Source organism: Lethenteron reissneri, chromosome 58 (assembly GCF_015708825.2).
Source record: "Lethenteron reissneri isolate LAM-NWPU_2019-01 chromosome 58, ASM1570882v1, whole genome shotgun sequence".
Taxonomy (NCBI): domain Eukaryota; kingdom Metazoa; phylum Chordata; class Hyperoartia; order Petromyzontiformes; family Petromyzontidae; genus Lethenteron; species Lethenteron reissneri.
The window spans coordinates 5,247,919-5,268,278 of record NC_083836.1 but is presented as its reverse complement, the minus strand read 5'-3'; the positions used below and the strand labels follow the sequence as shown (position 1 = coordinate 5,268,278).

Sequence of the window (20,360 nt, the reverse complement as noted above, 5' to 3'; positions counted from 1 at the left end):
GACGGAGACTTGTGTTGCCTCCGAAACGTCGTGATTAAATTTATTTATTTTCATTTATTATTATTTTATTTTTATAATTTTCTACCTACGTGACTTTACCGAAAAAAACCTAAGAGTATGAATATTGCAGTCACCAAAGCTTCAAATCTAGAATTACCCCTAAAGCTTTGCGTGCACATATTCTTAGGTGTTTTCGGTAAAGCCACGTAGGTAAAAACATAAAAAAGTAAAATAAAATAAAAATCACGACGTTTCGGAGGCAACACAAGCGTGCACGTGCGGAATCGACAGCAACGGAATCGCCAACTTTGTAAATCGACACCGACGTAATCGATGCACGCCGGTAATCGATCCACGCCGGTTCATGGCACGCGCAAGTTGTTGCTGCCCTGCAAGTCGAGTGGCATCAGTCGTCTCCTCTGTCACGACCTCGTGTCTCTCCCGTGTCCCTCCGTGTCCTCCCGTGTCCCTGGCTCCACGCGTCTCACTCCGAGAGCACGGGGAGAGAGAGGAGGCAGGCGGGCGGGCCGGCATCGTGGAGAAATCCTCGCGGGGAGGGAGGTTTGGGCCTTGAGATTCAGGTAATCCTGGGGTTCCCAGGACCCTGGTCCGAACTCTGGTCCTGGCCCCTGCCATGATCGTGACCCCTGCCATGATCCTGACCCCTGGCATGATCCTGACCCCTGCCATGATCCTGACCCCTGCCATGATCCTGACCCCTGCCATGATCCTGACCCCTGCCATGATCGTGACCCCTGCCATGATCCTGACCCCTGCCATGATCGTGACCCCTGCCATGATCCTGACCCCTGCCATGATCGTGACCCCTGCCATGATCCTGACCCCTGGCATGATCCTGACCCCTGCCATGATCCTGACCCCTGCCATGATCCTGACCCCTGCCATGATCCTGACCCCTGCCATGATCCTGACCCCTGCCATGATCGTGACCCCTGCCATGATCGTGACCCCTGCCATGATCCTGACCCCTGCCATGATCGTGACCCCTGCCATGATCCTGACCCCTGCCATGATCCTGACCCCTGCCATGATCCTGACCCCTGCCATGATCCTGACCCCTGCCATGATCCTGACCCCTGCCATGATCCTGACCCCTGCCATGATCCTGACCCCTGCCATGATCCTGACCCCTGCCATGATCCTGACCCCTGCCATGATCGTGACCCCTGCCATGATCCTGACCCCTGCCATGATCCTGACCCTGGGCCTAAAGAAGATCCTATCCATAGCCCTGATCTTAAACCCTAGCAGTGATCTTAGCTCCATCCCTGACTCTAACCCCAAGCCCTTATCCTGACCCTAGCCCTGATCCTAACCTTAATACTGGTAGGAACCACCTGGTTCCACCAGCCCACATGGGATTATTGTGTCCGTCCGTCGTGCATGGAGGGGCTGGGTGGGGAGAGGGTGGCTGGGTGGGGTGGGGAGGGGCTGGGTGAGGAGGGTGGGGCTGGGTGGGGGGTGGGAGGGGTGGGGCTGGGTGGGGAGGGGCTGGTCACCCCGTGGTGCCCTTATAAAACTCAACGTTTAACCTACTCACGCCGGCTTGTGCCCGCCCTCACAGTCGGGCATATTTGCGGAATACACCACGCCGCCGTTGACCCTGGCCATTGACCAAGCAACCCAACGTTCCTACCAGCTCCCTCCCTAGCCCCAATCCTAACCTTGATCCTAACCCTAGCCCCGACTCTAACCCTAGTCTTGATCCTAGCTTTGACCCTTTCTCTAGCCATGATCCTAACCTTGATCCGAGACAAAACCCTCACCCTCAAACCATCCCTGTTCCAATGACCCTAACCCCTGCTCTGACCCTTGCATTATCTCTGACCTGACCTCCCACACTGACCCAAAACACCGACTCTTGCGTTGACTCTGACCGGAGTATTTTACCCACACCTTGGCTGTAACCCTATCCCTAACGATAACCATGATCTTAGCTCTCACACAGGCATTCCACCTCTCTCTGACCCTGGTTCAAACCCTAAGACTATGACCCCTGGATTAGCCCTGGCCCTAACCCTAACCCTGACAATAGCATTATCTATCTCAAGTGCCGAATATATCTTTAATCGTGTCCTGATTAACTTTGACCGTTCATCTAACCCATCCTGACTCCTGCATTAACTATAGCCCAGTAAATGACATTACAATTTTACCTATAGCATTAACTTTGCCTCTATCCTAGCCTTAACCTAGACACTTTTAATGATGACTCCATCTCTAACCATCGGATTCTACAGATTCAAGTTAATCCTGTCGACTGAATGCATCTCCTTGGCCTCATCAGGTCACACGGTCATCAGCAGATGAGATCACACAGAAATTACCTCTGCACGGAACGCGTATGCTTCGTAACGTATTGAAAAGTTGGGTTAAAATTGATGAATTGAACAAACTGTAAAGCGGCCTGGACTGAAACTCAAAACGTGCGTCAACATAAAATGAAAAATCTAATTGGGGACGTTTCAGGCCATGGGCATTTTTTCACAACGCATCAAATACTTTCTGCCATTGCCTGAAGCGTCACCTGTTACAAATATTTTTTATTTTGAGGCAAAAGTCTTATTGACACGTGTTTTTTTTTTCTCTCGTGATATTTGTGCTTGTGCACCACCATGTAATTCGTATCGCACTGAATGCCCTGTTCCTCTCACACCGCCAGGCATGGATGCAAATGCAAACTCATCCAGGGAAGATGAGCAGCTCGGTGCCAAATCTGCACACCGGATCTCCGACCACAGTGAAGGTGACCTCAGAGAACTCGAACACATTCCTGCGGAGGGAGCTGGTAGGAACGTTAGCTTGCTCGGTCAATGGCCAGGGTCAACGGCGGCGTGGTGTATTCCGCAAATATGCCCGACTGAGAGCGGGCACAAGCCGGCGTGAGTAGGTTAAACGTTGAGTTTTATAAGGGCACCACGGGGTGACCAGCCCCTCCCCACCCAGCCCCACCCCTCCCACCCAGCCCCACCCAGCCCCTCCCCACCCTCCCCACCCAGCCCCTCCCCATCCTCCCCACCCAGCCCCTCCCCACCCTCCCCTCTCCACTCAGCCCCACCCCTCCCATTTTTGGATGGACGACGGACACAATAATCCCCTGTGGGCTGGTGTAACCTGGCGGTTCCTACCAGTATTACAGCTGCTGCTGATGGTTCCAGCGTTCGTACAGCGTAGAAACAGGGCCTGACTGAGTCAGCCGTTTAGATAGTACAGCGGCATACATATAGCGGGCTACACTATGACAATTAGTCTCTGAGATGGAGAACACGTGCCCGTGGGAAATATTGGCCTGGGAGGCCCATAGACTGATGGTTGTAAATGTCATTTTACTTTGAACCGGTTACACAGAAGTGTTTATTCAGTAAAAGCGGTACATAGCCACAACCAGATATCAGCAAGCATGCTTGCATTTCACTGGTAGGGGAGGGTGAAGGCAAATGGCAACTTCTGATAAAAGCACACGCCTTCGTTTATAACAACACTACATCTGATCTTAGCTCGGTTGTTCTTGCTCCCATGGGGTGTGCCTACGTCCATTTTTTACGGCATTTGAAAATAGTCTCTAGGATCAGTGATGCACCCTGGGAAAAGTTTATGCCTGTTGTTGCGCATGTGTGTATTTAATTGGGGGGGGGGGAGTGGTATTGTAGTGGTTTGTGCACTGCGCGATGACGAATATTTGAACCGGTCCTGGGCCTCCTCTAGGTCTACTCAGCCTTAAATAATCACCTGGTGCGGTGTGTAAACATTAGCATTGGGGAGACGAAGGCGGCCAGGCATGGTGCTGTGACCCCACCACCCCCTCGCGTGTCATGCCGCTATTAATAGTTAACGGAGAAGAGAACTTGCCCTGACGGTCTGTTCAACCTTTTCCGTCATCGAAACGGAATCAGAAGAGGCCATGCGGGAGGGCGTCTGGTTCAGTTTGGCGCCGGCTATCATAGAGTGCGCTCGTGTCGTTACAGTCCCCTGCGGTGAGGGCAATGTCGTTAAAAGCAGCAGCGTTACGCCTCTCTAAATAAAATTAACGTGTTCTGAGATTCGGCGGTGAACGGGGACCCCCACGCCCTGCAACCTACACGGGGGTAGGCCTCGGCAAGGTAAGGTAATTGTACCCTTTTTACCGGGTAAAAGGGTAAAGGTAAAGGTGTCGACATGCCAAGGGGTAAGGGTAAAGGGTAGGGTAAAAGGTAGGCTCGTTGCTTTTTACCTTTTACCTTACCTGCTAAAGGGTAAAAGGTAGGGTAGAGTGATTGTATTGTGGTAAGGGTAAAGGGTAGGGTAAAGGTAGGCTCGTTGTTTTTACACTTTTACCTTGCCTTGCCGAGGCCTACACGGGGGATCTGTGTCTTAATCGGCTGCACGCAGGGCGAGACACGGGAGCCCTCGCGGCGGCCGCTGACTTCGAGTCTCCCGCGTCGCCTCTGCTGGGCGCCACGAACGACGACGTGGCCGTTGAGCGGCCCGGGGGAGCCGGGGATGCGAGGGGCCCAGGGTGCGGGGGGCGCGGGGGTCGCGGGAAACGTGACCCCGGTTGGGACAGTCCACGGGGGGCGCAGAGACGCAGACGGGGAGCGAGCGTCGCTGGGGATGGACCGCAGCCTCCCGATGGCACAGGCGGTGAGATGAAACGTTTTGCTCTGGGGGGGGGGGGGCGGGGGTTGCTGCAACAGCGACGTCCGTAGTTTCGCTCGACGTGCTGCCGGCTTCTTTAGGAGATTAATTCCCAGCCGCCTGGAATGGTGGGCTTGATCGTAACTATAAAGTCTTTTTTTCATCATTGTTATTAACAATGCTTGAAACGTGTGTCAGACAGTCTAGACATTCTAGTGATCGTGACGACGTCAGAGAGCTTGGTAATATTCAGGCTGCTTGACATCTCCAAGCTAAGAGGTCTGTTTTTTTTGTTTTTTAAGGAGCTCTATGAATTGGGTCACTCGACCACCGCGCATGTCCACTCGTGAGTGCAGAAGGCAGAGACGCGGCGGAGGGACGCACAGGTGAGGTGAGGGAGCCCCCGAGGACGAGGAGGAGCACGCGGAGTAGCCGTGAAGCGGGAGAAGCGGTCACAGTGGAGACGCCGACCCCGCCGACGGACGTCGCGAGCGACGAGACGGGGGAGGGCAGCCCGACGCTGCCCCCGCGCCTCCCCCGCCCCCGCGGGCGCCCGCGCCTCGACCCCAAGCCGGCGGCGTGCGGCGTCTGCGCCAAGATGTTCAGCGGCCGCCACGACCTGCGCAAGCACGAGCGCACGCACAGCGGCGAGCGTCCGTTCGCGTGCGAGCAGTGCGGCAAAGCCTTCGCGCAGGCCTCCGTGCTCAACCGCCACCGCCGCTCGCACACGGGCGAGCGGCCCTTCATGTGCGACGAGTGCGGAAAGACGTTCTCGCTGCGCTGCAACCTGCAGGCGCACAAGCTGGTGCACGCCGGCGAGCGGCCGCACGCTTGCGCCGAGTGCGGCAAGGCGTTCGCGCAGGCGCGCTACCTCGCCGTGCACGCCAGGAAGCACGCGGGCGCCCGCGACTTCGTGTGCGAGCGTTGCGGACGCGCGTTCGCCCACTCCGCCAACCTGGCGGTGCACCGGCGCGCGCACACGGGCGAGCGTCCGTACGCGTGCGAGCGCTGCGGCCGCGGCTTCGCGTGCGCCGCGTGGCTGGCGCAGCACCGCGCCTGCCACACCGGGGAGCGGCCCTTCCGCTGCGAGGTGTGCGGCCGCGGGTTCTCGCGCGCCTGGGCCATCGCGCAGCACCGCAGCGTGCACACGGGCGAGCGGCCCTTCGTGTGCGAGCTGTGCGGCAAGGCCTTCCGCACCAAGCAGATGATGGCGCGCCACCAGCGGCAGCACGGGGCCTGCGCCGACGAGGGTGGGTGGGCCGCGGAGGCCGCGCGCTCGCCAGAGGTCGCAAACGGGTTTTGATTCCTTATCCATACCCGTACCCGGCCGCACCAGGGTCGCAAATGGGTACCCGTACCCTACCCGATACCCGGCTACCCATACCCGGCCGGGTATCGGGTAGGGTACGGGTACCCGATTGCGACCTCTGGGATGAAGCCATGTTGCAGGCGCTGGTGGGTTGATTCTAGGAACTTGAATTGTGAGAGGAGACAAGACGTTGGGATATGAGTGACAAACGGTTACTCACCAGTGACTCACGGCCTACCCGTACCCGGCCGCACCAGGGTAGGGTACGGGTATCGGGTACCCGGTTGCGACCTCTGGCGCTCGCTCCCGCCCCTGTGCGGCTGTCGGTCTCTGGCCGCCGCGCCGTGCTTTTATTTTGATCACCGCCACTATCGGACCTGTTCCCCCAGTGTTGAGTTTAATCTGTCTGTGGCAAACGCTACACGAGCCACTTAACATATCGCCACCGCGGCAAGATGTTAACTCGCTCACCTGGTCTATAGGAGGTCGTGGGTTCGATCCTGACCCTGACGCCTACTGTATATTTGGAGTTTGCGTGTCTCTCTCCCAGTGCTCGCATGCATTTTTCTCCGGATCCTCGTAAAATACAAATAGTTGAATAGTTTTTACTTAGGACAAGTAGAGAGGTCAACTTAAGTGTTTACGTGGCAGGTGTTTGAGAAAGGAATAGTGCCGGTGTTGCTATGGGGGGGCAGAGATCTTAAGTTTCTGTTCATTGTCGTCAATGTAATTGGATAAGTAGGCAAGGTGCCGATATGTGTAGGATGGAGGGCAGTTTGCCCAGACTGAAGGGAAGACCTCAAGTGGTGGCGGTTGTGGTGGTGCATCTGTAAGAATGAACCAGGGAGGTCAGGTGTCGACCGTGGACAGAACCGCCGGATAAAACGGCTTGAAGGAAACTGACGAATTGCAGTGGCACCGATGACATTGACCTGTTGACCTGTTGACCCAGGCCTTTGGTGAATGGAACGTAGTGCGATGTGTGAAGTGAGCAGAGACCAACGTGAAAAGGATGACGTCCTTTTCACGTTGGTCCCTGCTCACTTCGTCCTCGCTGTATGTAGAACTTCTTTCGCACCGTACGTAGCCAACCGTACTAATGGTAAGGTGATGAGGGTCGATCGATTCGGCGATGGCTGAAGAGTTACCCTTCGTGCCACGGGCGATGGCTAGTCGGGTCTCATCCTTGCCGGGATTGTCTCATCTCCGCAGTGGAGGAGGCCCCCCTCTCGTGCGGCCTGGAGGTGCTGGCGCCGTGGACAGTCGAGGTGGCCACCTCTTCCCACCTTGTCACGTGCCAGGGCGTCATGCAGGGTGAGTCGCGGTCTGTAGGCCTTCGCCACGAGAGGCTGCGTTGGCGGAGGTGGTGGCGGCGGTTGTGGCGATATATGGAAAGACAGATGTATGGGAAAGCTAAAATTTGAGTCGGATCACAAAAGTAAAATGTGTGTTGTAAACCCTCCTCCACCCAACACAGCCGATTAATCAAGTCACCTGAATAAACCTGTCACTTTATTACTGCCTTAGCAGCACCACCAGTGTGTTGAAGAGCAATCTATAAAGTTTAACAAGATTGTAGCCAACAGTGCTAATCGGAGTATGCGGGGGTAGGACAACAACCTAAACACAAAAAGCAGTCGTAAAGAAATGAGTTGTAAATCTAGATTTTAAAGTGCATAACTCCAGTGCCTTCCTAACATCGAATAGAAGAGTGTTCCAGACGGCCGCAGAAGCGCACCTGATAGCGCTCGATGCGGTGATCTGTCTTCGTTCGACGACCAGCTAAAAGCCGCCGCGGCTACTGCTGCGAGGACGACCGAGGCCGATTGCGAGCATAATTCGTTCCGGAAACTTGTTCGTAATCCAAAGCACTCGTATATCAAAGTGAATTTCCCCATAAGAAATCATGGAAACTCGGATGATTCGTTCCACGACCCAAAAATATTCAGAAAAAATGATTAATACCAAATACCTTTTTATATTTTTATTATTAAAATTTAATATAAAGTAATCAAATTTATTCATTAAATGTAATCGTGGCTGGTGTGAGGGAGACGAGAGAGAGGAGGAGGAGAGTTATTGTGTAGGACGACTTTCACCGTCACTAACGGAATCACTGCCGTCTGTTGGCTCACTGGAATCTTTTTCTTCTTGTGCGACTTTAACAAGGAACCTATCCAATGACACTTGCTTTTGCCTCCTTTTGAGGAGGCAAACGGTACAGTTACTAAAGAACAGTCACTACACTTGGACACAAAATAAAAAAATGCTTTACGCACACATACGTGGTCACAACACTATACAGTACTATAGTAAACGGTATACGCTCGCACGGATGTTGACTATACGAGTGAGGCACGCTGACTGAGACTGAGCATGGAAGACGATTACCCACAATCCTGCAGCGAGAGAGAGAGAGAAGAACCATCGGCTCAGTTGTGATCACGTGACGCTCTGCAGACAAAGCGTGTACACGTAGTGACTAATCCCATATCTGCATTTCCCATAAATATGCTAAATTCCTCTTTATATCCAAATTCCTTTGTCAAGGCACTCTTCCCCCTTCCAACCCAGCTTAAATATACGCTGCCAAGCCTGGCGGTGTTCATTCAGACGCTGTCTTTCCGACAGACCTGTTCTTCACCTGAGGACGGCTGCTTGCGTTGTGGCCGAAACGTCGTGAGAATTATTTTATTATGTTTTATTTTTATTATTTTATTATTTCCCTTCTACGTGACTTCACCGAAAGAACCAAGAAGACGTATACACGTACTACTCGTATTGCAAGACCTCGCTCGTTTATCAAGTAAAAATTTCTTTTAAAATTTTGCTCGTCTTGCAAAACACTCGCGGACCAAGTTACTTGCAATCCAAGGTTTTGCTGTACTAAATTTGGAGTCGATCTGGGATTTCATTGGCAGCCGGCGCGGGGCTCCGACGAACAGAGTCATGCGACGACGATTCGGTTCGATATCCCTGCTCGCGAAAATACCCACCGACAGCCGCTCGTGCAGTCCCCTTGATGCCGTCGGTTGAATTGACGCATCCGCCCGATCCCCCACGCTCGCTGCCCAGGCCTGGGACCCGGAGCGACTAACGCGCCGCTGCCGCCGCTATCGCCGCCACCACCACTGCCGCCACCGTCCATCAAGTTCGTCGCCGTGGAGCCGAGCGAGCTGCACGAGGCCGACCTGAGCCGCGTGCTTCGCGAGGTGCTGGACCGTGGAGACAGCTACGACGGTGAGGGGGCACGGGGACGGTGACCCGACTTCGATTCCCGGTCACGGCCGCCAACACCGTTTGATGCTTATCCTGAACCTGTCCGAGGCCTCGTCTCGTTGTTGGGCGCCGTGGTGGCGACATTTGACGACCTCGCCTGGTATACAGGAGGTCGTGGGTTCGAGCCCGACCCTGACACCTGTTGTATATTTTTAGTTTGTGTGTCTCTCTCCCCGTGGTCACGTGGATTTTTCTCCGGGTCCTCCGGTTTTTCCCTCCACATTTAGAATCAAAGTGCGTTTACAGTATTTGCCCGCTATAAATTTCCACGCAGTAAGCCACTTGGTTGAGCCATCATTTGTGGCCAGGTCGCTTCTGAAAAATTAGCTAATCGCTGGTAAAATAAAAAAAAATAGTTTAATTGTTTAAAACTATCTGAAGGCGGTGCATAAACAGCACTGGGGAGACGAAGGGCGTTTGGCGCGGTGCCTCGTGTACTGTGCCGGCCTTCATCGTTGCCTTCGAGCAGGACTTGAATCCAACATTGTTAAATGCTCTTCGGGCGATCGTTGTTTGCGTAGGGCGAGTGGGGAGCGGTGGTATCGTGGTTAGCGCACTGCGCTTCCCCGAACCTGGCCACCAGTTTTATTCCCGCTCACAGTCAACATCAGCGGCGAACATCTGAATCGGAGCGAGATGGCAACGGCTTGGGGAAGGGCTTCGTCCAGCAGAGGGTAGACCATGGCAGATGATGAATAGGATTCAGCGCTAGCACCCTGCATGGTTGAGAGACATTTCACTGGCCCATAGGTGGTTCAAGACGCGAGCGAATTGATCCCGATAACTACATTGATCAAGAAACGCGCGGTAGAAAGCGTATTATAGTAGTAGGTTTTTACCCTTTAAACTGGTACAAAACTGACCCCTTTATACAAGGCATCATGTTTGCAATAACCACAACACAAGCAGTCAAAATGCAAACAAAAAGAAACAACTCTGATAATGATATGCACTGTCCTTGAAGTTGATTGGTCCACACCCGAGACAGCTTTCCTTAGAGCCTAGTCTCCATTGGTGTTGGACTAGATGACGCCAAAAGGCGCACAACTCAAAGACAGCGCACTATCAGAGTATTGAGAGCTCGGGGTAAGCATTTACACTCTGAGACCTCCTTTACCAGTTTAAAGGGTAAAAACCGACTACTATATTTTGCCACTGGTAAAGGAGGTCTCATAGAAAGCGTCTTGTTTGGAAAATGCTCAGCGCAAGATGTTATTTTGATAACGGCATAATTCGTGCCTTTTTTTTTGCAGACGAAGATTGTGACCCTGCAAACGAATGCACACAAGTGATTATTCATATTGCTTCTGTGACCCCAGTACAGCCAGGTGAGATTGTGCGGTGGCGTCTGTGTGGTGGTCATTGTATGTTTGTGTAAAAACGTCAACGTTGGGGAGACAAAGGCGGCCGGGCGTGGTGGTGGCCACCACCCTCCTCGTGTGCCGGCCTTCATAGGTACTCACTAACAGCACTTGACCCAGAAGTCTGTAAAGTCTACAGGGGGGATCTTTGTATGTGTACAAAAAAGGCAACGTTTCAGGCATCGGGCCTTCTTCATAGCACATGGGCCTCCCCCTAGGTCGACTCATGGGTTATGAAGACGGATCAGTACCCAAAACGTCGCTTGTTAAATATTTTGACTTTTAAGGGCAGTGTTATTGACGAATGGCAGTTGTTTTGTTTGTTTGTTAACTGCGCTTAGGCCAATGCAGTAGCATCACCACGATGGAGAGACGTTAACTACCTGGCCTGGTATGCAGGAGATCGTGGGTTCGATCCCGAACCTGACACCTTCTGTATACAGTGGTACTCCGGAGATCGAACTTAATTCGTTCCAGAAGGCCATTCGAACACCGATTTGTTCGAACACCGAATACATTTTCCCCATAAGAATTAATGTAAATGACATTAATTGGTTCTAGACACAATAAATATCTCATTATAAAGCATTTTTACACGAAGTTTACAGTAATTACATGCATAAAATAATAAAAAAAGAAACAATAAATAAATGGAATACATGAATAAATAAATTAAATTAATGAACATTGAACTTCACTTTACCTGTAGTAAGGAGAGTTGTTGGTTTGAGTGGAAGGTGGTGAGGAGGAGGAGGTGGTGGTGGTGTTATTGTTTGGAAGGGGAGTCGCCTTTGTCTGGGCAAGCGTCATGCACGCTGCCCATACGCATCTCAGCCGTACAGGTTCTTTCAAGTCGCGATTGCCCGTTCGACCTCCGAATTTCGTTCGGTTTCCTGGGCAAAAAATGTTCAGAAATGTCGTTCGAACACCGATTTGTTCAAGTTCAGGTGCGTTCGATCTCCGAGGTATTTGTAGATTTCATGTCTCTCTCACTCTGGTTGCGTGGATTTTTCTCCGGGTCTTCCGGATGTTCCCTCCATATTTAGAAACAAGCGTTTAGAGTATTTGGTTGCTATAAATTTCCATATGATAAGCCACTCGGTTGAGCTATCATCTGTGACCAGGTCGCTTCTAAAAAAAGATCTATAGCTCAGTGGGCCTTACCTGGTAAAATAAAAAAACGCTTTTAGTTTATAATTTGTTTACCATAGAGGCGTGTGTGCTTACGTCTCATTTTGGTAAGGGCTTTATTTTTCGCGTACGTTTTGGACCCTCGCTCGCAGATGAAGGGGGGGCGTCTCTGACAGAACCAGGTGCGGAGTCCTGCCCCGAGGTCGCAGCTGAGCGTGATCAGCACACGCAGCACACGGAGCACGGGCAGCAGGAGCAGCACGGACAGGTCACGGAGGATGAGCAGTACCAGCAGTACGATCAGCAGGAGCAGCACACGGAGCACGGGCAGCAGGAGCAGCACGAACAGCACACAGAGCATGAGCAGTACGATCAGCAGGAGCATCACGGACAGCACATGGAACACGAGCAACAGGAGCAGCACATACAGCACACGGAGCATGAGCAGTACGATCAGCACGAACAGCACGAACAGCACGCGGAGCACGGACAACACGAGCTCGTCACAGAAGCCTCGAGCGCGTGCGGCGTGCAGGAGGACGCGTCCGTGTATCACAACGCGGCGGCCGCCAGCGTGTGGGGCCAAGGCAAGGACGACGCGGCCGTGGTGATCGTCATCATGGGTGCCACCGAGGAGCAGCGGCAGGAGGATAACAAAGGGGAGGAGGGTGAGAAGGGGGAGGAGGAGCGGCGCGAGACGCGTCCGAGAGGGGGGGGGGCAGCCGTCGAGGATCGCGAGGTCGACAGCGCGACGGACGTGATGGAGAGGCCCTCTCACAGGCCCGGCCGCCGCAAGAGAGGCGTCTCGGCGGGACTGGCGTGCGGCGTCTGCGGGAAGCGCTACTCGCGGCGCCACGACCTGCGCAAGCACGAGCGCACGCACAGCGGCGAGCGTCCGTTCGCGTGCGAGCAGTGCGGCAAGGCCTTCGCGCAGGCCTCCGTGCTCAACCGCCACCGCCGCTCGCACACGGGCGAGCGTCCCTTCATGTGCGACGAGTGCGGAAAGACGTTCTCGCTGCGCTGCAACCTGCAGGCGCACAAGCTGGCGCACGCCGGCGAGCGGCCGTACGCCTGCTCCGAGTGCGGCAAGGCGTTCGGGCAGCGGGCGCACTTGGCGGCGCACCGGCGCGTCCACACGGGCGAGCGTCCGTACGTGTGCGAGGAGTGCGGCCGGCGCTTTGCCCACTCCTCCAACCTGACGCTGCACCGGCGCCGCCACACGGGCGAGCGCCCCTACGTGTGCGAGCGCTGCGGCAAGAGCTTCGCTCGCGCCGGCTTCCTGGCGACGCACGCGCGCAGCCACACGGGCGAGCGTCCGTACGCGTGCGAGGTGTGCGCCCGCGGGTTCGCGCGCCGCTCCTGGCTCGTCATGCACCGGCGCTGCCACACGGGCGAGAGGCCCTACGCTTGCGTCGAGTGCGGCAAGGCGTTCGCGCGGCCCTCGGAGCTCGGCACGCACCGCCGCATCCACACGGGCGAGAAGCCCTACCCGTGCCACGTCTGCGGGACGCCGTTCCGCGTCAAGCACCACCTCGTACGCCACCAGAAGAAGCACGCGGGGGAGGCGGCCGGCGTCCAGCCGTCGTAGCTCGGAGATTTCCACTCACGGCCAACACCAGTGACGATTACCTGCATTTGTCCTGGGCTTCCCCGAGGTCGCGATGTGTCAAGATCTCCACCGTACGATTGGCTTAACGTTCACAGTAATGCCCCGATTTACGTCTTCCCAATTTTAAGTCGCAAATACGTCGTCACTTGATTAACACCGCCACCTGATTTACGTCGCCTCAAGCCCACACTCACATCGCTGACAGCATCGTCCGTCCTGTCTCCTTATCCGTCGCAACTTTCAGGAACACATCCCCGACTTAAACCGGGGTGTTACTGTTCATCCACGGTGTAGTCATTTATATTGCCTGTATTTGACACGTACTTATTTAGTTGCTTGCAAATTCGTATATTGTCGCTGACCTATATTAATACATTTTGGTCGATTATTTGGCGATTACTGCATTAGCTGTGGTGCACAAGCACAAATTAAAAAAACAGCCTTAGGAATATAAATACTGTAAATATATGTGATGTTAGATGAAATTATACTTTTTCAGAGCACGTGAATCGGCCAGAGAGTGGCGAATGTGTTAAGATTTTTTGTTAACTAATTATTGTTGTTGCTAATTTGAGGTGTGCGGGGGAACAACGACAAACTAAACACAAACAGCAGTTCTAAAGAAATTAGTTTTTTCAACATACAGTAAAACCTTGGGTTGCGAGCATAATTCGTTCTGGAAACGTGTTTGTCATCCAAAGCACTCGTACATCAATTGTGATCATGTGACGCTCGGCAGACAAAGCGTGTACACGTACTACTCTTATTGCAAGACCTCACTCGTTTATCAAATTTATATTTATTTAAAAAATTTGCTCGTCTTGCAAAACACTCGCAGACCAAGTTACTCGCAAGCCAAGGTTTTACTGTATTTTTAAAAGTCCATAACTCCTAGTGTTTTCCTAATACACTGGTCAACAAAATTTTTTTTACGAAGATTAATTGTCACGCACAACGAGTCTGTGTGCAAAATGTCAGCTTGATTGGATCACGGGAAGTGGGTAAAAAAACGACCGAAAGATTTGCACGGTCGTAAGCGCGCAAGCAAGTGAACTTAATATAAAGGATTTAAAAACAACCCAACACGTTCATCCATAACACTTTGTGCGGCCTTAAAAGGTAAAATATATAAGAGGTGTCTTCGGGAAATGGCCCTTCATAGCACACGAATAGTGGGCAGAGAGTGGTTACGATGGAGTGGGTTGAAAAGTCCACGGCTGTGTTTCCACACTGACATTGTCCATCATGCTGGACCACTCTGTCCAGTACCCCCCCCCCCCCCCCCTTCATAGTACAAGCTATCAAATTTGAATGAATTGACAGTGTTACACGTGTGTACATTAATGTTGACAATTCACGCAATGACAGCTTGCACTAATTGGGGGTCACAAGACATCCGGACCACTCTGTCCAATATCACCTCCCACCTGAGTTCAATGTATCACATTTGAATGAATGTGCAGTGTTGTTACACGTGTGTACATTAAAGTTAACAATTCATGAAATGAATCTTATGGTTGGACCCCGGGGTCCCATAAGCCCCCGGCTCTCGCATAAACATTACATTATAACGTGAACATTATATTATAATGTAAACATTACATTACAATGTAAACATTACATTATAATGTAAACATTACATTACCTGAGGACGGCTGTTTGCGTTATAATGTAAACATTACATTATGTAAACATTACATTATAATGTCAACATTACATTATAATGTAAACATTACATTATAATGTAAATATTACATTATAATGTAAATATTACATTATAATGTAAACATTACATTACAATGTAAACACTACATTACAATGTAAACATAGTATAATGTAAACATTACATTATGTAAACATTACATTATAATGTGAACATTACATTACAATGTAAACATTACATTTACAATGTAAACATATTATAATATAAACAAAAACTTTTCTCTTTTTCACCAATGGGTTTGAAAGATGGTGGCAAGTGTTGTCTTGTTAAACGATGCCTTTAAAACTGAAAACTACTTAGCTTGCAGTACCTCTAAATACACAATCGAAAAAATAATTTACACCCCTCTGTCAATCATCGTGTTTCTCAGTGTGTGGAATTGTGAACACACTTTGTAAACGGTACATGAAATAGTACGCGTTTTCAATGCGCTGTTCATATTGTCACAAGCGTTTATACCAAAGTTACTCTACAGAGTAGTGGGTGGCCGCTCCTATTACCTGCATTGATATGAGCGGTATGTGGGGACGATGGCTTAACCGCAACAACAAAAACCTATCTGCACAGATGCGTACGGACAAGAGAAGTATTCATATTCTTGGTTCTTTCGGTAAAGTAACGTAGAAGGGAAATAAGACGCTGTCTTTCCTACAGCTCTGTTTCTTCACCTGAGCACGGCTGCTTGCGTTGTGGCCGAAACGTCGTGAGAATTTTATGTTTAATTTTCATTATTTTATTATTTCCCTTCTACGTGAACTTTACCGAAAGAACCAAGAATATGAATCCCTGCAGTCACGAAAGCTTTAAATCTAGAAAGAGAAGTATTATCAAACAGGAGGAATAAACGGTGCAACGCATCTCATCTGTTAAATATCTGCAGGTAATCGGATTGTCATTGATCGCTCCTGGCTGCAGACATTGGTAGGTCACAAATAATAATGAAGATAAGAGAGCAGTTTCACTTTATTCTAGATTAGAAGTCTTCGTGACTGCAAGGATTCATACTCGTTGGTTTTTTAGGTAAAGTCACGTCGGTAAAACAAATTAATTAAATCACGACGTTTCGGGCGCAACACAAGCGTCCTTCTTCAGGTTACCTGAAGATTTAATTTTTTTTATTTTTTACCAACGTGACTTTACCGAAAAAACCCAACGAGTATAGCAGTTTCGCTGTATTACGCAAACCGTGATGACAAATAAATTACTTAAGTTGTGCAGGAAGTTTGAGCAGCTTTGGATGAGACTTATGATGATCCTGCCCATACCTGAGCGTGTGGAGTGCATTCGCTTGTTCAGCTCTTCTGCGTAATTCGTCCTTGCTGCTGCTGCTGCTGCTGCGCTTGGACACGACGTGACAACAGAATGATCAGCGCCACGTGGGTCGCGACGTTTTATGTGCGCGGTGGGACGGAGTCGCCAAAAAAACATTCATTAATTACGATTTTGACTGCCGTTTATTCGGAGCCACGGGGTCCCGCCATAAGGTTCAAATGATAGCTTCTTGTACTAATTGGGGGGGGGGGGGGTCACAAGACATCTGGAACACTCTGTCCAGTATCTCCACCCCCAGTACAAAATCAAATTTGGATGAATGTACAGTGTAACACGTGTGTACACTAATGTTCACAATTCATGCAATAATAGCATGAAAATATAGCTTGCAATAATTTGGGGGGGGGGGGGGGGGGTCACAAGACATCTGGACCAACCTGTCCAGTACCTCCACCCCCTAGTACAAGATCAAATTTGGATGAATGTACAGTGTTACACGTGTCTACTTAATGTTCACAATTCATGAAATGATAGCTTCTTGCACTAATTGGGGGGGGGGGGTCACAAGACATCTGGACCACCCTTTCCAGTACCTCCCCATAGTACAGAAAATAGCATCACATTTGAATGAATGTACAGTGTTACACGTGTGTACGTTAATGTTCACAATTCATGCAATGGTAGCTTGCACTAATTTGGAGGGGGGGGGGGTCACAAGACATCTGGACCACCCTGTCCATAACCTCACCCTTTTTCTAGTACAAGATATCAGAATTGAATGAATGTACAGTGTTACACGTGTGTACACTAATGTTCACAATTCATGGAATGATAGCTTGCACTAATTTGGGGGGGGGGGGTCACAACACATTGACCACCCTGTCCATAACCTCACCCTTTTTCTAGTACAAGATATCACAATTGAATGAATGTGCAGTGCTACACGTGTGTACGTGAAAGTTCACGCAATGCCAGCTTGCACTGTGGCTCTGCGTGGGTTGTTTGTTGTTGGTGGAGTTGAATAAAGTTTCACTTGAAACGTAAAAAATTAACCCGTAAAAACAAAGTTTTTCACTCTAAATCCTTTATATGCGTGGCGGCTAGAGTCCTCTCGTCCTCTGGCTTGAGATGGCTGCCACCTATGGGTCAGATGATTGTCTGCCAGCATTAAGCAATTGGTAATTTAAAAAAAATTTCCCTAAAAAGTGTAAAATTTTGGAAAAAAATTTTCACCAAAATTAATTGTCACGCACAAGTCTGTGTGGAAAATGTCAGCTCGATTGGATCACGGGAAGTGGGTTAAAAACGACCGAAAGATTTGCACGGTCGTAAGCAAGCAAGCACGCAAGCAAGCGAACTTAATATAAAGAATAAAAAAAACACTCGTGCAGATTTTGTTTTTTGTTTAAAGCACATGACGGTGGTGTTTTTCTTCCACCCGCTCTGAAACAGCCGTAATTGGAATGAGGTCACGCCACGTGGTGGGTTTTTTTTACGTGCATTGAGAAGGGGCCCAGCCATCCCTTTACAAGAAACGATGTGTACCGTGATGGGAACTGCTTGCCAGGGCAGGGGCTAACCAAAATAACAGAGTAATTTTGATTAGAATTAGGTAAAAAAAATATTTTAAGAGCCACAATGAATGCGAAAACGTATATATATGTACTTTTAATTTCCTTCGCACCGTACGTAGCCAACCGCGCTAATCGGAGTTATGGCAGGACAACAGACTATAGGTCTCTGTGTGAGTATGGGTTTATGTGCGAATCTATGGGTCTGTGTGTGAGTCTATGGGTCTCTCTGTGAGTCTATGGGTCTTTCTGTGAGTCTATGGGTCTGTGAATATGGGTCTGAGTATGGGTCTGAGTCTATGGGTATGTGTGTGAGTACGGGTCTGTGTTCGAGTCTGTGGGTCTGTGTGTGAGTCTATGGGTCTGTGTGTGAGTCTATGGGTCGGTGTGTGAGTCTGTGGGTCTGTGTGTGAGTCTGTGGGTCTGTGTGTGAGTCTATGGGTCTGTGTGTGAGTCTATGGGTCGGTGTGTGAGTCTATGGGTCTGTGTGTGAGTCTATGGGTCGGTGTGTGAGTCTGTGGGTCTGTGTGTGAGTCTGTGGGTCTCTTTGTGAGTCTATGGGTCTGTGTGTGAGTCTATGGGTCTCTGTGTGAGTTTATCTGCGTGTATGTTCACTAGGTATAAAGTCACCTACGTGACTTTACCGAAAGAACCAAAGAGTATGGATTCCTGCAGTCACGAAAGCTTCAAATAAAAAATATGTTGATTTCCTTTCGCACACAGTACGTATCCAAAACCGTGCTCATCGGATCTACGGATATACGAGACGGTGTTCCTTAACAAATAAGGTGCCGTGTACACCAGATGTTATAGGCTGTGGCGCAGCCTATGCTGTCATTAGAGGGCAGTGCATCAAGGGTTTGGTCCACCTTGGGATGGTGAATCACTCCCTTGTAGTCCACGCCCTACCGCAAATCACATTATGTTCAAATCATATTATGTTCCAATCGTGTTATGTTCCAATCGTATTATGTTCAAATCATATTATGTTCAATTCATGTTAATTTTTTTACTGGAGGAATCCGAAGAGCTATACAGCTAATTCACAGATGCAAAGCTATCAACCCCTTATCAGTGCCCTACTTTATTACAAACCAATTCAGACCTTAGCGGTCACCCTGTGCCCGTTATAAATCTCAACATTCATCCTACAAACTCCCATCACAAGGGAGAAACACAAACTAACAAACACATTATTTTTTGCCCCGTACCGAAACGGCTGTACAATGTATGGACCTGAAAATTCAATTTCCACCGTACAAGAATTCGTGGTGAAGCGTGTGGGTTGTGACGGGTAAGTAGTCGTGTAGTGTATAGTGTAGTGTATAGTGTAGTGTATAGTGTAGTGTAGAAAAGCAAACCTGTCAATCCCTTATCAGTACCCTACTTTATCACAGACCAATGCAGGCCCTATTGGTCACCCCGTCGCCTTCTAAATCTCAACATTCATCCTATAAACTCACATCACAAGGGAGAAACACAAACTAATAAACATTATTTTCTGCCCCGTACTGAAACGGCTGTACAAATGTATGGACCTGAAAATTCAATTTCCCCCGTACAAGAATACGGGGTGAAGCGTGTGGGATGTGATGGGTATGCAGATGTCCCACAGCCACCTCCGACACGCACTCGCGAGCCCAACAGCAGTCAAGGTGGAGGCGGTGGCCACGTTTTTACAAAACAAAATAAGTTTAATCTTCTTGGTTCTTTCGGTAAAGTCACGTAGAAGGGAAGTAATAAAATAATAAAAATAAAACATAATAAAATAATTCTCACGACGTTTTATTATGTTTTATTTTTATTATTGTATTACTTCCCTTCTACGTGACTTTACCGAAAGAACCAAGAAGATGAATCCCTGCAGTCACGAAAGCTTTAAATCGAAAAAGAAGTTTAAGTTTAAAATGAATCTCTCTCGGCTCTAACGGTGCCCGCATTCCATGCCGCCTATGGTGACTGTGACCATGACTTTAATTCTAGATTTGAAGCTTTCGTGACTGCAAACATTCATATTCTTAGGGTTTTTTTCGGTTAAGTCACGTAAGTAAAACATTAAAATAAAAATAAAAACGATTTTGATGTTTTATTTTAAATCCCAACGTTCGCAGCGCGCGAGGCGACGCCCCATACACAACGCCCACGCAAGCCCCTCCCCCCACGCGCTATGGCCACGCCCCCCGCCCCATACACCACGCAAGCCCCTCCCCCCACGCGCTATGGCCACGCCCATCGTTACCCCCCCCACCTCCCCCCACGCTTGGCCACGCCCATTCGAGCGAGCCCCCACCTCTTTGACCACTCCCCCGCCCCATACACCACGCAAGCCCCTCCCCCCACACGCTATGACCACGCCCACCGTTACCCCCCCGCGCTTGGCCACGCCCATTCTAGCGAGCCCCCACCTCTTTGACCACGCCCCCCGCCCCAACCACCCACACTTGACCACGCCCCCCCCCCACCGCGCGCG

General features: G+C 50.3%; 1 protein-coding gene across 1 annotated transcript; it reads left to right on the top strand.

Annotated features, from left to right (window-relative positions):
- Positions 1–284: 284 nt before the first annotated feature.
- On the top strand, positions 285–16,728 carry LOC133357531 (zinc finger protein 850-like). The gene is made up of 8 exons (XM_061575502.1): positions 285–581; positions 2,684–2,767; positions 4,390–4,641; positions 4,992–5,885; positions 7,157–7,258; positions 9,020–9,184; positions 10,477–10,551; positions 11,868–16,728. Exons 2-8 carry the CDS (start codon positions 2,686–2,688, stop codon positions 13,301–13,303), a joined length of 3,006 nt encoding a protein of 1,001 aa, XP_061431486.1. The 5' UTR covers positions 285–581; positions 2,684–2,685; the 3' UTR covers positions 13,304–16,728.
- The last annotated feature ends 3,632 nt before the right edge of the window (positions 16,729–20,360 follow it).